Source organism: Triticum urartu, chromosome 1, assembly GCF_003073215.2.
Source record: "Triticum urartu cultivar G1812 chromosome 1, Tu2.1, whole genome shotgun sequence".
Lineage (NCBI taxonomy): Eukaryota > Viridiplantae > Streptophyta > Magnoliopsida > Poales > Poaceae > Triticum > Triticum urartu.
Genome location: NC_053022.1, coordinates 170,449,720 through 170,461,966, shown reverse-complemented (window position 1 = coordinate 170,461,966; position 12,247 = coordinate 170,449,720). Strand labels below are relative to the sequence as shown.

The 12,247-nt window shown below is 45.3% G+C and overlaps 1 protein-coding gene across 1 annotated transcript; it reads left to right on the top strand.

The window, feature by feature from the left end:
- Window positions 1-238: 238 nt before the first annotated feature.
- Window positions 239-11,498, top strand: LOC125521216 (protein NSP-INTERACTING KINASE 3-like). Its single transcript, XM_048686309.1, has 10 exons — window positions 239-655; window positions 1,017-1,149; window positions 1,245-1,316; window positions 1,414-1,557; window positions 1,685-1,744; window positions 1,875-1,978; window positions 2,110-2,281; window positions 9,046-9,401; window positions 10,211-10,602; window positions 10,985-11,498. The coding sequence occupies exons 1-10, from the start codon at window positions 526-528 to the stop codon at window positions 11,312-11,314; spliced, it is 1,893 nt and encodes a 630-aa protein (XP_048542266.1). The 5' UTR covers window positions 239-525; the 3' UTR covers window positions 11,315-11,498.
- Window positions 11,499-12,247: the final 749 nt, after the last annotated feature.

Here is a 12,247-nt window from a genome sequence, read left to right as displayed (position 1 = left end):
ATCCATCCGGTGCGAGTGCGTAAAATCTTCCAACCCCAGTGTATCTCCAATTAAATAAGGCCAGGAGAAAAGCGCGAGGGGCAGGATGCAGCATGCATGCATGCATACGCGTGCCCTCGGCGTTTTCCGCAGCTCCAAGCACCCGCCTCACGCGCCCTGTGACGCACGCCCGCGCGCGGCCGAGACCCGCCGTCCACCCCCCCTACCCTCCGCCGCACCGGTAACCGACCGACCGAAGCCCGGGCGAGGGACAGGCCAGGCGGGCGTGCAGTAGCCGACAAGCAGCGCGCGCGCACCCGTTTGCTCCAGCTTTCCTCCTCGCCCCGCGCCCGGCTGCCAGGCACTACCCCGCGCTGCCGCCTAGTACCGCGGCATTTCCGTTTGCACCGTCCGCTTTTCTCCTCCGTACTCCCTGCTGTCGCTCCGGGGCAGTTTCCCTTCCCAGCGCTTCCGTCCTCTCGCTCCCCCTCTCGCTCGCCGTGCGCGTCGTCGTCCTCGTCGATCGTTGTGGCCGCGGTGGCCGCCATGGCCGGGCGTGGGGCTTCCTGGGGCGTGATCAGGGCGGCGGCGGTGCTGGCCCTAGCTGTGGCCGTGCTGGGAGGGGTCGTGGCTTCGGCGTCCAGGGCGGAGCATGTTTCTTCCCGCGCCGAGGAATGTACGTACTCCTCCTCTCCCCCCTAGGCCCTACCTACCTAGATCTGCCCCTCTCGGAGTTGCCTTGCTTGCAACGCTCGATCGATCGTCGACTCGTCGTCCTTCCTGTGCGCGACGGCTTCTCCGGCCCTTTTCCTTGATCTTCGCTCTGTGCTGAGCTCGCCGGACGTAATCCGTCCAGGTTTTTCGTGATTGCTTCTCGTGTAGAAGAAACTGCATATCCATGATGATTTAGCTCTTCCTTTGGTTCTAGCTAGCTAGTACCCCTCTTTTTCTTTCGAACCAGATTAAATTCAGTTCATCTACTCACTCCTTTTTGCATTGCATGGTCGATCGACGGCCGTTGTGGCGTGGTTTTGCAGTGAAGGCTCTGATGGCCATCAAGGCGGCGCTCCATGACCCGGACGGAATTCTCGGAGACTGGATCGTCACTGCCGGCCGTCACCGGTGCCGGTGGACGGGGGTCACATGTTCCGTCGGCCGTATCGACTCACTGTACGTACCGCCGCGCCGTTAACTAATCCTTTCCGTGCCGTGTGCTTGGTTTGAAGTTTTCTGACTCATGCATGGTTTCTCTCTCCTGCTTGCAGACAACTGCAGAACATGGGCCTGGCCGGCACACTCTCGCCGGCGATCGGGAAGCTGCGGCGACTGCGCAATCTGTAAGCCCTGTTCGATAGCACTACGTACTTTACGCTCATCCGTTCGGAACGCAGGAATACGAAGGTTTGATCCGGGTCTGGGTGTTTTCTTCCACAGGTTATTGCACCATAACTCAATCTCTGGCCCTATTCCCGACGCCATTGGAGGGCTGCCGCTGCTACGACATCTTTCCCTGTCAAACAATCAGCTCAACGGCACGATACCTGACTCGCTGATCAATTCTAGCAGCCTCTTCGTCATGTATTTCCTTTTCTCAGTCTACTAATCACTGTCTTTCCTCTTCTTAAATTTGTGGAAAATCTGGTATTCGCTGATGATTTTTACGTACGTTATGATAAGTTAGCTTGAAAATCGCTCTATTTCTCAGGGATCTGTCCTTCAACAACCTGAGCGGCACGGTGGAGGCTTTCAACATAAGGAATGTACTGTAAGTGATTTCTAGTTCAGTTCACTTTCTTTTTTCCTGCCCTCTCAGTCCACATGTGGTCTTGGAAGAAAACTAGTTCTGACCTGATTTTCTTCTTCTCTTTTCATGGCACATGCTGGAACGACGACAGCGTTTCCGGAAATCCGCTGTTACGTTATCCCGGTTGCGGAGGAAGTTGCGCCGCCTCCACAGTTTTGCAGCAAGAGATCACTGTCCCCGCACTAGACCCGCCCAGTAAGACATTTACTCTTCTTTGCCCAGATATGAAGAATCTTGTTTCATATAATATGGTAGGGTTAATCATGTTTGGGTTTCTCCACGGTATCCCATGTGTGCTACTTACACTCAATTCTAATTTGTTGCAGCTCACTCACAAAGCGTTGCAGCAACCATCAAATTGGTGGTGATCTGCGTATCAATTGGCTCTGTGGTAACTGTCGCCTTATTTGGAGTCTTCGAGGCTACTCAGCAGTGGCGTAGGCGGCGCCTCCGGATATTTGCTGAGATAGATGGTAACCACGTGCTCTCCAATGCTGTGTATGAGTTTGCATTGCTTATTATTTACCTCCTACATCTGGAGGAGTGACGTGTTCATGTCTTGGTTTGCAGAGGAGGATCATAATAATTTATTGTGAGCTTGGGGTCTCCCGGCTCTATTTTTTATTTTTATATCTAGGTTATGTTCCTAGGCAACTTTAGTAAACATACAACATTATTAGCAATTTAGGGAACTTAACATTGCATTGAGAAAGAAGGGTATGTTACAACAGTTTTGTCGCAAAACCGATGGGGGCTTTGTCGCCAATCACACACCCGTCCTCAGATCTAGGGCTACTCTCCAGTCTGATTTCACTCGGCCCTTTCGCACATGCCCTACACCATGCATGTGGCTGATTTTTATAGTGTCTAGGAGCCATATGAGGCGTCAGCTCATGCACCATTGAAGGTTTTGTCGTTCAAGTGCTTCCATATTCACCATACACTCAACATGATTAGTGAAGCTATGTCGTTCTTGGGTCTCGAGCTTGAAGAGTGCATGATCATTGCCCACCAATGCCGGAAGTCATCACCCCTTTGCGGCACACTAGATGTGGAGTGTGACCAAGAGAATGACCGAGAAGGAACAATCAACAAGGATGTATTGTAGTGTCACTCGCAATTGATCATAGATCACACATGCTAGCGAGTGTGGGAGGCCTCGGTAAGCAAGTCTGGTCGAGGCCGATCCAACACCTATTATGGCATGCAAAAACATGTGTGGATCTATGACACCTTATTTCGTGCCCATGTGTGCCAAATGAGCTTCCAGTGTTGGTTACTCAGCAAGTTACAGAATCAAGCGAGGTGGCATTAATCAGAAGTGTATTGACCGGGTGAGTTACCCGTCATCATATTAAATAACAAGGTCGTGATCAGAGTAAAGGGACAAAAGTTCCAAAGCTCGATGTATTTCACAGTCCAAGCTCAGTTCATGAGCCCCTGCTTGACAATGCTCCTAAATCAGGACTTCGGTGGGACTATGGCATAGATGGTTGGCGTTATGTCAACACATGTTTCTTTGATCCATGTGTCCTCCCAAAAGTATGTTAAGGTCATGTCAGCCATGACCCAATTAGCGTATGAATGGAAGAGAGACGTCACATCATCATGGTGGTGGAGGTCGAGCACAACCCATGGCAAGAGCAATCGGTACAATGCAGTCATTTAACCATTGTGTGTGGAGTGCAGTCCCGAGACACGAAATGTCAAGGATGCCAAGGTCATCATTCTAGAGAGGACCACAAGCCGGTGGTTAGGCGACAAGACAATTGCACCTTCTTCTTTTAGTTCACTCCGCTTCATTGGGAGCTTTGCGAAGCCACTCGGTTTTGTATGGATCGTTTTTGGATATCGAAACTTTTGTTGATTATTTGCGCCCTGAATGGGCTCCCTCGTGGCAAACCATTCCCTCGGTCCGCATGTGTGTTGGCCCGTGTCGGTACATGGTCAGGAGGATTCCACATGTGTTGCTTCTCTCTACTTTGCTCTCATATGTTTGACTTTTTCTGGTGTGAGGCCCACACACATGTAACTTTCCCCTTTTTTCCCTATGAAAGAGTTCCAGATTTTGAAAGTTCAAATTTTTTGAAAGTCCAAATCATGAACTTTCTGAAATTCCAAAAGTAGACTTTGAAAATATCAAAATTTCTGAAAGTTCATATTTTTGAACTTGTTGAAATTCCAAAATTTTATTGGAAGATGAAATTCCGAAAGTTTAGAATTCTGAAAGCTAAGCTGTGAATTCTCGAAAGCTGGTATTGTAATTTCCAAAAGTTGCACAAAAAAAGAAAACTGTCATAAATGGAAAGGCACCGGACATGTGACCTTCAAAAATGGACAGTTTGCCTCATCTGAAATCGCTTTCAAGGGGCTATTAGCTCGGCTGCCCACCAGTTATCTCTACTCCTTTTGCACCGTACGGAGATGATACAAACACAAAAGAGTTCAACTTGTGGCATCAACATCTGATTCACAAGGACAAATGCGGATTTTCTTGGATGATGTGTGAGATCTCTATAACTGATCTCCTCCCATGTTCCATTAGCCACCAATTTTTTTGCCAAAATGTTGTTTCTTGGAAAAAGTGAAGAATCTTCTCTTTTCACTCATTTCATCATATTTCCATGTGTTCATCTCCACACTAGTACCTTTGCAAAGGAAGGCCAATGCAATGTTCGAGCCAAGTAACGATTGATCCAGAATTCTTTATTGTAGAAAATGGCAGTTCTATCAAATGATTCTACAGATTAATCGTCTAAACTCATTTGGATTATTCTACGATTTTAATTAGTCGAATCTATGATACTACGACTCTCATAGTTATGATCTTGTGATTTATGATCTTATCACTGGAGTCCGACCCAATTCTTAGTAAGTGATCCTCACAACCTTGATGGAGGATATTACTCACCACATTGTTGTAAACTTAAGAGAAAAGGAAGTGTAGGCGGAAGCCTAGGAGAGCCAATCGAGCAAAACTCTTTGTTTTTCACGTCGTGAAGTGCAATTTTCTCGTATGTGTTTTAGAGAGATTGTTGAAAAAAGACAATCTATAGAGGTTCCCCATCTATATCCAATCGAGAATAGAAGCGAGCCGCTTCCGGCGTCGTCTTGTAGTCTCTGCATTCGGCACACGCATGCGCCCACCATCATGCCTCCTTCGTTCGGGATGAAGCCAAGTGAGAAACACGATAGACAAAGGAAATGCCCACTCGACAGGAGGACGGAAAACAGTAGCTTTGAAGTTGCAAACTCCATCTTAAAAGCTAGAGGGCTTTAGCCCTTTGGTTTTTCAGCAAGAATCACCGCCTTGCGCGTGCTCAAGAACAAGCAGGGGAACACCTTTCCTTTTGAACCTAACATAGCTATAGAGGAACAAAATATTCATTGGGTTGCTCACCCGTGAGCGAATGACACCTCTGCAACCCACACAATATTTTCTGAGATTAAGGGGGGCAAAAAACCTACCGTTTGTTATATTCCAACTCGAAGGTGACTTGGTAGTCAGTACAAATAGATGTAAGCGCACATGAGGCGCAAAAGAAAATTATAGAGGAAGGCACCAAGAGGAGAGCCCAAAACTAGAAGAAAGAAAGAAATGGAGGGAATGGCTGGCTATAGAACCAAACCAAAACCCCAGGAGGCGACATCTCAGTAGCGAGCTCCGCTGAGCAGCTCGTTCCACCACACGTAATGAACCGCAACAAGGCCTAGGGAGAAAAAGGCGGGCACCAAAACAGCAGCTAGCAACGGAACATCACCGGCACGAACGAATGGTGTCGGATAGCCAAGTTCGTGCCGCAACACCGGTGTGCACCGACGAGTCTGAAAGACAATGCACCACCGAGACCGAAGGGCGTGGCATCGGTGTACCGCCGCTGAGATTGAATGCCAGCGTGCCGCCAAGGCCACCCCGGGATGTTCACGCAAACGTCATTCGGGCCACCATGAAGCACAACCCTGACGGAAAGGAGACACCAAAGTAGAAGCATACCGAGAAAAGTTACTCGCACGAATGAAGAACGTCTGATAGCCGAGTTCGAGCGGAAGCACCGGTGTGCCGCCGGTGAAGCCGAGAAGGCAACACGCATCGAGAACGAAGGGCGCAGTACCGGTGCATTGCCGCCGAGGTCGAAGGGCAGCGGTTTGTCGAGGCCAACACCAGAACATCCAGGAAAGCTCCACTCGAGTCGCCTAAATAATGGTCAGTCGGGGATCAAAGCCGAGGTGGAGATGGAGTAGCAAGAGGTGAGTCCTCCTAAAGCAGAAATAATCCAAGAAGATGCCCCCAAGGAGGAAACAGAGTAGAGACATCGACACCATCCGATTTGGGAACCTCGGGTCTGAGATTTCTCTCGGGGTCTGAGAGCATGGGGTTGAAAAAATGCCAAAATCGACACCTTCAAGAAGGGGAAATGGCGGCTGCAGCCATCACCGTCGATGAAGTCTTCACCTAGCAATGCCTCCTCCACCTCACAACTAGAGCAAGCCAGCCAACCACCACCGTAGCCCCTCAACCTAGGCCAGCTTCTCACTCTATATCTCTATCTCTTGTTCTCATATCTAGTATTCTCAAAACTCGCACACATTAATATAGGATGATCCCGAGCCTAGTTTTGCACTTGGGTTCATGTGAGCTCTACATTGTTGTTTGATGCCAAAATCTTCTATGGATCCTTGGAACTGGAAGCTGCGCGTTCGTTTAAAAGGGTGCTCTTGGTTCACTACCCCTTTCTAATCAATGGAATGAAGTACATTTGCTCACAAGTTACTCTCTATATCTACCATAAGGGGGGATCCATCATTTGGTTCATAATCAAGTGCAACCTTATTGCAAGGAAACTGATATGACACTACAAGAAACTTGTTGATGTACGACGAAAACCTCGCGATGATGACACTTTTTGTCATGAATAAACCAATATCATTTTGTGATGTTTGTTCAAAGGTGAATCGTCTATATAATTGCAGTGAAATCGATTTGGAATCCATTGATTTGAAGTTATCGTTGTAAGAAATTTCTGAGCCGTACAATGGCCTCTCTTTTCTTATCCAATGGTACCATAGCCATATTTGCTACTGTGCCTTCTGGATTTAACCAAGCCTAGCAATTATTATTGGCAACATGCCATTGCTCAATTAAGCAAGCACTACATGCATTTAACTTTTTCTATCCTAATACCCTCCCACATGAATCCTAATTTTAACTTGTCTATTTGTATTATCACACAATTTGGGAGGTTAACTATCACTCGATAGTCGTAAGGATAATCAAAAAATGATTCAAACTCATACTCTCATCTCAAGCAGACCTTGTCAATGACACATTTCTCTTGTGTTCAATGGTTACCCAAGGTATTTGCACGTGACTAACTTTATCAGGGCTGGAAAGAACTAGAACATGTTGGGTATCCAAATCCATGTTACCACACTATCAGGTATAGTTCGGTTACTCCTAATATATCATGAGTCATATGCTTAAGGGCGACTGATAACCTTATTTACCACATTCATCTCCTTCGTGTACTCATTCACTAAAATATAGATAGTTATATAGAGCTAACGTCTTTGAGATCTTTTGCCCTCCACTCCTAGCACAATAGTGGAGCCAAACATTATGAAAAGGTGGGACATAATATAGGTTGTGTTGTTCAACACCGAACTCATATGTGCTAACTACTAGGCTAATAGGAAGTGTTTTAATAATACTAGTAGCTAACCTTATGCATGGTTGGCCTAATTGTTCTGGAGGCCCCGGGGAAAAATAAGAAAATGATTCGAGCATTCTTGGTTGTGACTAGATTTCTACACATATAGTACATGGAATATACATGCTATGGACCCCTAGCAGGCATGTGCCTCAGGTCATTACATTCCTCATCCCTAGCATTATATGTTCTGCTAAGTAAATAGGCAGTTTTTGACTAAATTAATCCACGAATAAATTACTAGCATGGCATTGTCAGAAAAAAACATAATGATATTCGATCATGCAAGCACATACTACGCTACTAGCAGATCCATCTACGTATAATGCTAGCATGGCTAAAACAGAAATCAATAGGAGCAGGATAAACGAGTTATACCCTCCAGTAGGCCACGCAGAGGCCGCAGCGGCGGCGGTGGTAGCAGCAGCGTCCTCGACGGCCTTCTTCTCGGCTTAGAGCTTCTCGGCGGCAGCATGTTCTGCGTTGCTGGACATGGTGATGACGAAGGTGACGCGGATGTAGAGGAAGTAGTCGATCGGAGGCGAGCAGTCGCGTAATCGCTCCCCAAAAACCTAATCGCCCCTCTCTCGTACAGGATCCGAGAGGCGGAGTTTCGTAGGCCTGCTCTCCCGTCGATCGTGTACGCGGCGGACGGGATGGGATCACCGGCGGCAGCATCGGCAATGGAACGATAGTGGGAGTAGAGGCAGATACGATCTGTTTCGCTTGACGGCTAGGGTCTGCAGACGCCCCACATATATACGTGCAGCCGCGTGGAGAGACGTGGGCTGAACCCACGTCCAAGTCGGTAACAGCTCACGATCTGACGTCTCAGATCGTGGTCCACATGTCAAAGACTCTCCATTCCAGACCGGCAAAAATAAGCGCAACTTGATAGCATTTTGATTATCACTGCTACATTTATAGATATTTGATCAAATGGTTCCCACGTATCTAATAGATTGGTTATTATAAAAACTACTTTGATAGCATTTTGATTATCACTGCCACATTTATATGATTGACTTCTTCTATCTTGTACAACAACAAAGTTTTAGCTACTCTTTGCCAACCTTTGCTTGGGAAGAAGTTTATCTCCTCAATCCTCACTCACTCCCTATCCATTTGTTTTGGCCTTGCCACACAGTCATACATTGGTTAGGAGATGTGTTTGATACAGTTAGACGATCATAATCACCTCATTTTCAGAATCTTCTATGTATATTCTATTTTTAGTCATGTCATGGTTGCCTTTTTATTTTCCTTATAAAATACTCCCTCCATAACTTAATGTAAGATGTTTTTAGACACTATGATAGTGTCAAAAAACGTATATTAAGTTACAGAGGTAGTAGCTTACAATTTTTCCCTCAACACAATTGAACATTTGAATTCCTTCCTAGAATTCAATGCGAAATACCAACTTTTTCATGCGCTTAATGATCATGGTCACATAACTAGTTACTCAACTTTCTTGTGCATCAGCTACAGTGGGCATTCATTTGTTATGTTACTTTGTAGCACTCTATATACCTGATGACTGCTTATGGTAAGGGGTAAATGTTTTCCAGACAAAAAGAACTCAGAAGTAAGCCATGGTCATCTGAAGATGTACACGCTCAAGGATATCAAACAAGCTACCAACAGCTTCCACCCAAATAACATCTTGGGGCATGGAGGATTTGGGATAGTATACAAGGGTATTTTGCTTGATGGCACCATTGCAGCTGTGAAAAGGTTGAGGGAATTTGTTTCTGCTGGTGAAGTTCAATTCCACACAGAAGTTGAAGTCATGAGCTTGGTTGTTCACCGCAACCTCATTAATCTAATTGGGTTCTGCTCTGAAGATAATGAGAGGATCCTTGTATACCCTTACATGCTAAATGGAACTGTTGCTTCCAAATTACAAGGTTAGTTTATCATTATGTATCTTTATATACGCATAGATGTGGGTTATATAATATATCCTATTTTTAATCAAAAACTATAATGCACTTCCTTCATATGACAAGTAATAGAAATTCATGGTTGACCTAATTGGTTGCCTAGCTTGTGTTTTCATCACTGTTTTTATATCAAGATAACCAAGGTAAATACTACATACGTTCTTTTCCCTTTGCCATTTTGAGCAACCGCACAATCTTGGAGATAAATACTTGACACCTGCTTGTACTAATTACTGATTTGAGAATCATTAACTTGTAAAAGGGGCTGTATTTTATATGGTTATCCATTAGTACTAAATTTCTTATGACAAAAATAAATACTTCTATGTATAATCAAAGTTTTGAAAAAGGTTGACTGCATTTGTTTTATAACAATAAGTAAGAAAGAGCAGAGTTACAAAGTATGATGGAACCTAGTATATATCAGGTAACAATCACTCGGTTTCATCCAAGAAGAAGCTGAGGGATTATTATGACTCTAACAAATAGTTAGTGTCAGATTCATTCATAAAATATCTTGGTGCACATCAACATGTCCAGTGAAAAATGCAAATGTGTGAAAATTCTTGAACAGTCAATGATTTGTTACTCTGCGAACAAAGGATAATACATTGGACTAATTAGTTGATTATATGTTGTGTTGCTAATAAAAAAATCACTTTTATTACTCTTTCTCTGCAGACTCTATTCGTACTTGTTTTCAGAATGAAGTTATTTTATTTTATTTTTACTATTAGCAAATTGAGCAAAGTGTTTTCCGTGGGTTTTGTCAGCATATGTGAGCGGAAGACCTGCGTTAGACTGGGCAGGGAGAAAGAAGATTGCGCTTGGCGCGGCGCGAGGGCTCGCCTATTTGCATGAGCGGTGTGATCCAAGAATAATCCATCGCGACATAAAAGCGTCCAATATTCTTCTTGATGAACATTTTCAAGCGATAGTCTCCGATTTTGGGCTGGCAAAGCTCTTGGGTCAAGGGCAGTCCCATGTTTTCACAGCAATCCGTGGGACATTTGGGCGTATCGCTCCTGAGTATCTGTTGACAGGTGAATCATCGGATAAGACCGATGTTTTCGCGTATGGACTCTTGTTGATCGAGCTAATGACTGGTCGAAAAAGGTTGGACGTTAATCCGGATGAGTTTGAGAAGGGAGGAGTGGTTGATTGGGTAAGTCCTTCCTTTTGTGCCAAATGCATTACATTTCTTCTTGGTAAACATGATGTCTCTTTAGGTCATTCTTGCCATTACATTTCTGATTGAACACGTACGGAAGAAACACTACATCTCTTATTACTCTTATTATATCTTAATTATTAACTTATGAGCATTACTGTCAATCTTTTGCCATTTTTAGGAATGTAAATCTTTATCTTCGATTAAGGCAACAAGCAACTCATATACTCCAGTAGTACTACAGAACATTACAATGTTTTTTCTTAGGATCAAATAAACCTTTTCACATAATATCCAAGAGTTGAAGAACTTGTTGCGCAAAATGTGCCATGAACGGCCATTGATCTCACATGGATGTGTGATGGTCTTCCTGCAGGCAAGGCAGCTCCTTAACGATGGCCTGCTGAGCTCGTTCGTGGACGAGAGGCTGAAGTACAACTACAACTACGCCGAGGCGGAGGAGATGGTCCAGCTAGCCTTGCTCTGCACAATGTACAGGGCAGCCCACCGCCCAAGGATGTCTGAAGTCGTCAGGATGCTGGAGGGAGATGGGTCGGTCGCGGGGAGATGGGAGAGATTGAAGGATGTCAAGGCACCGGAGCACGGAATGGAAACCCCCAAGATTGTGCTGTCTCCTGCGCATTACAGTGAACAGGAGCATAACTCCGTGGAGCTGGAGGCAGTTCAGCTCTCTGGGCCAAGGTGATCTCGTAACCATTTGACATGCCAGGGAACATATCTGGGTTTCCCACCCGTTTACCGTGATGCCGCGCTCCCGCCCGTCGGAAAGACTTGCGATGGTCATAAACGTTTTCTGAAACGACTTGGATTGATGAACCATGCATGACATAATAATTTAGCGCCTGTCAATAAATCTCTGAGGAGACACAGAGACAAAATTTCAGTTAATATTTTCTGCCCTCTGCCACCACCCTTTTATGTTAGAACTTTCGTGACATGTTTTTTTTTCTTGAAATCTTCATCACCAATCATGGTTTTCCAAACTTCGAAATGGAGGGAGCGTGGCACAGCCGTCTTGGGTGGTAGCACAATTGTGCGTATAGCCCCCCTAGGTTAAAAGAGTGCATATATCCAATTGGCGGAAAGAAAACAGAACTGAATATAGAAAATATTTCTGTAGGTATATTATTTCCCCCCTACCAACTGTTCATTTCTTCTTCTCACAAAAACCAAAAAAACTCAAAGCTTCTGTCTTAATCTTATCAAGCTTACTAAGGCTGACTGTAGTCACACTTAATTTTTCTTTCTCGGGATTTTTAATGACTATTAGTAGCATTAGGTGGAACATTTGGCATGTTAGTGTACCCAAACAGCTGACAGACAACACCCTGCCGCAAACAAGACGCAGACATTGTGACAACAGACACAAGCGAGCTTCAGAGCGCTTACGCTCTAGCTTGGTTTCTGGCTTTCTGACCACCGGCCTGCACGCAGAACTATTCCGATGCATGACAAAGCATCACAAGCCCAGAGCGGTGAAGTACAGAGCCATGGACCACGTGCCTGATCCGTGTGTTGGAGCAATCAGAGATGCTGCTGGTTCCTAGCGTAGCGTTAGTGGTAGTGAACTGGGGATGGCAACGCATGTCACTAGCTTCCGTTTTCCAGTTCTGGACCC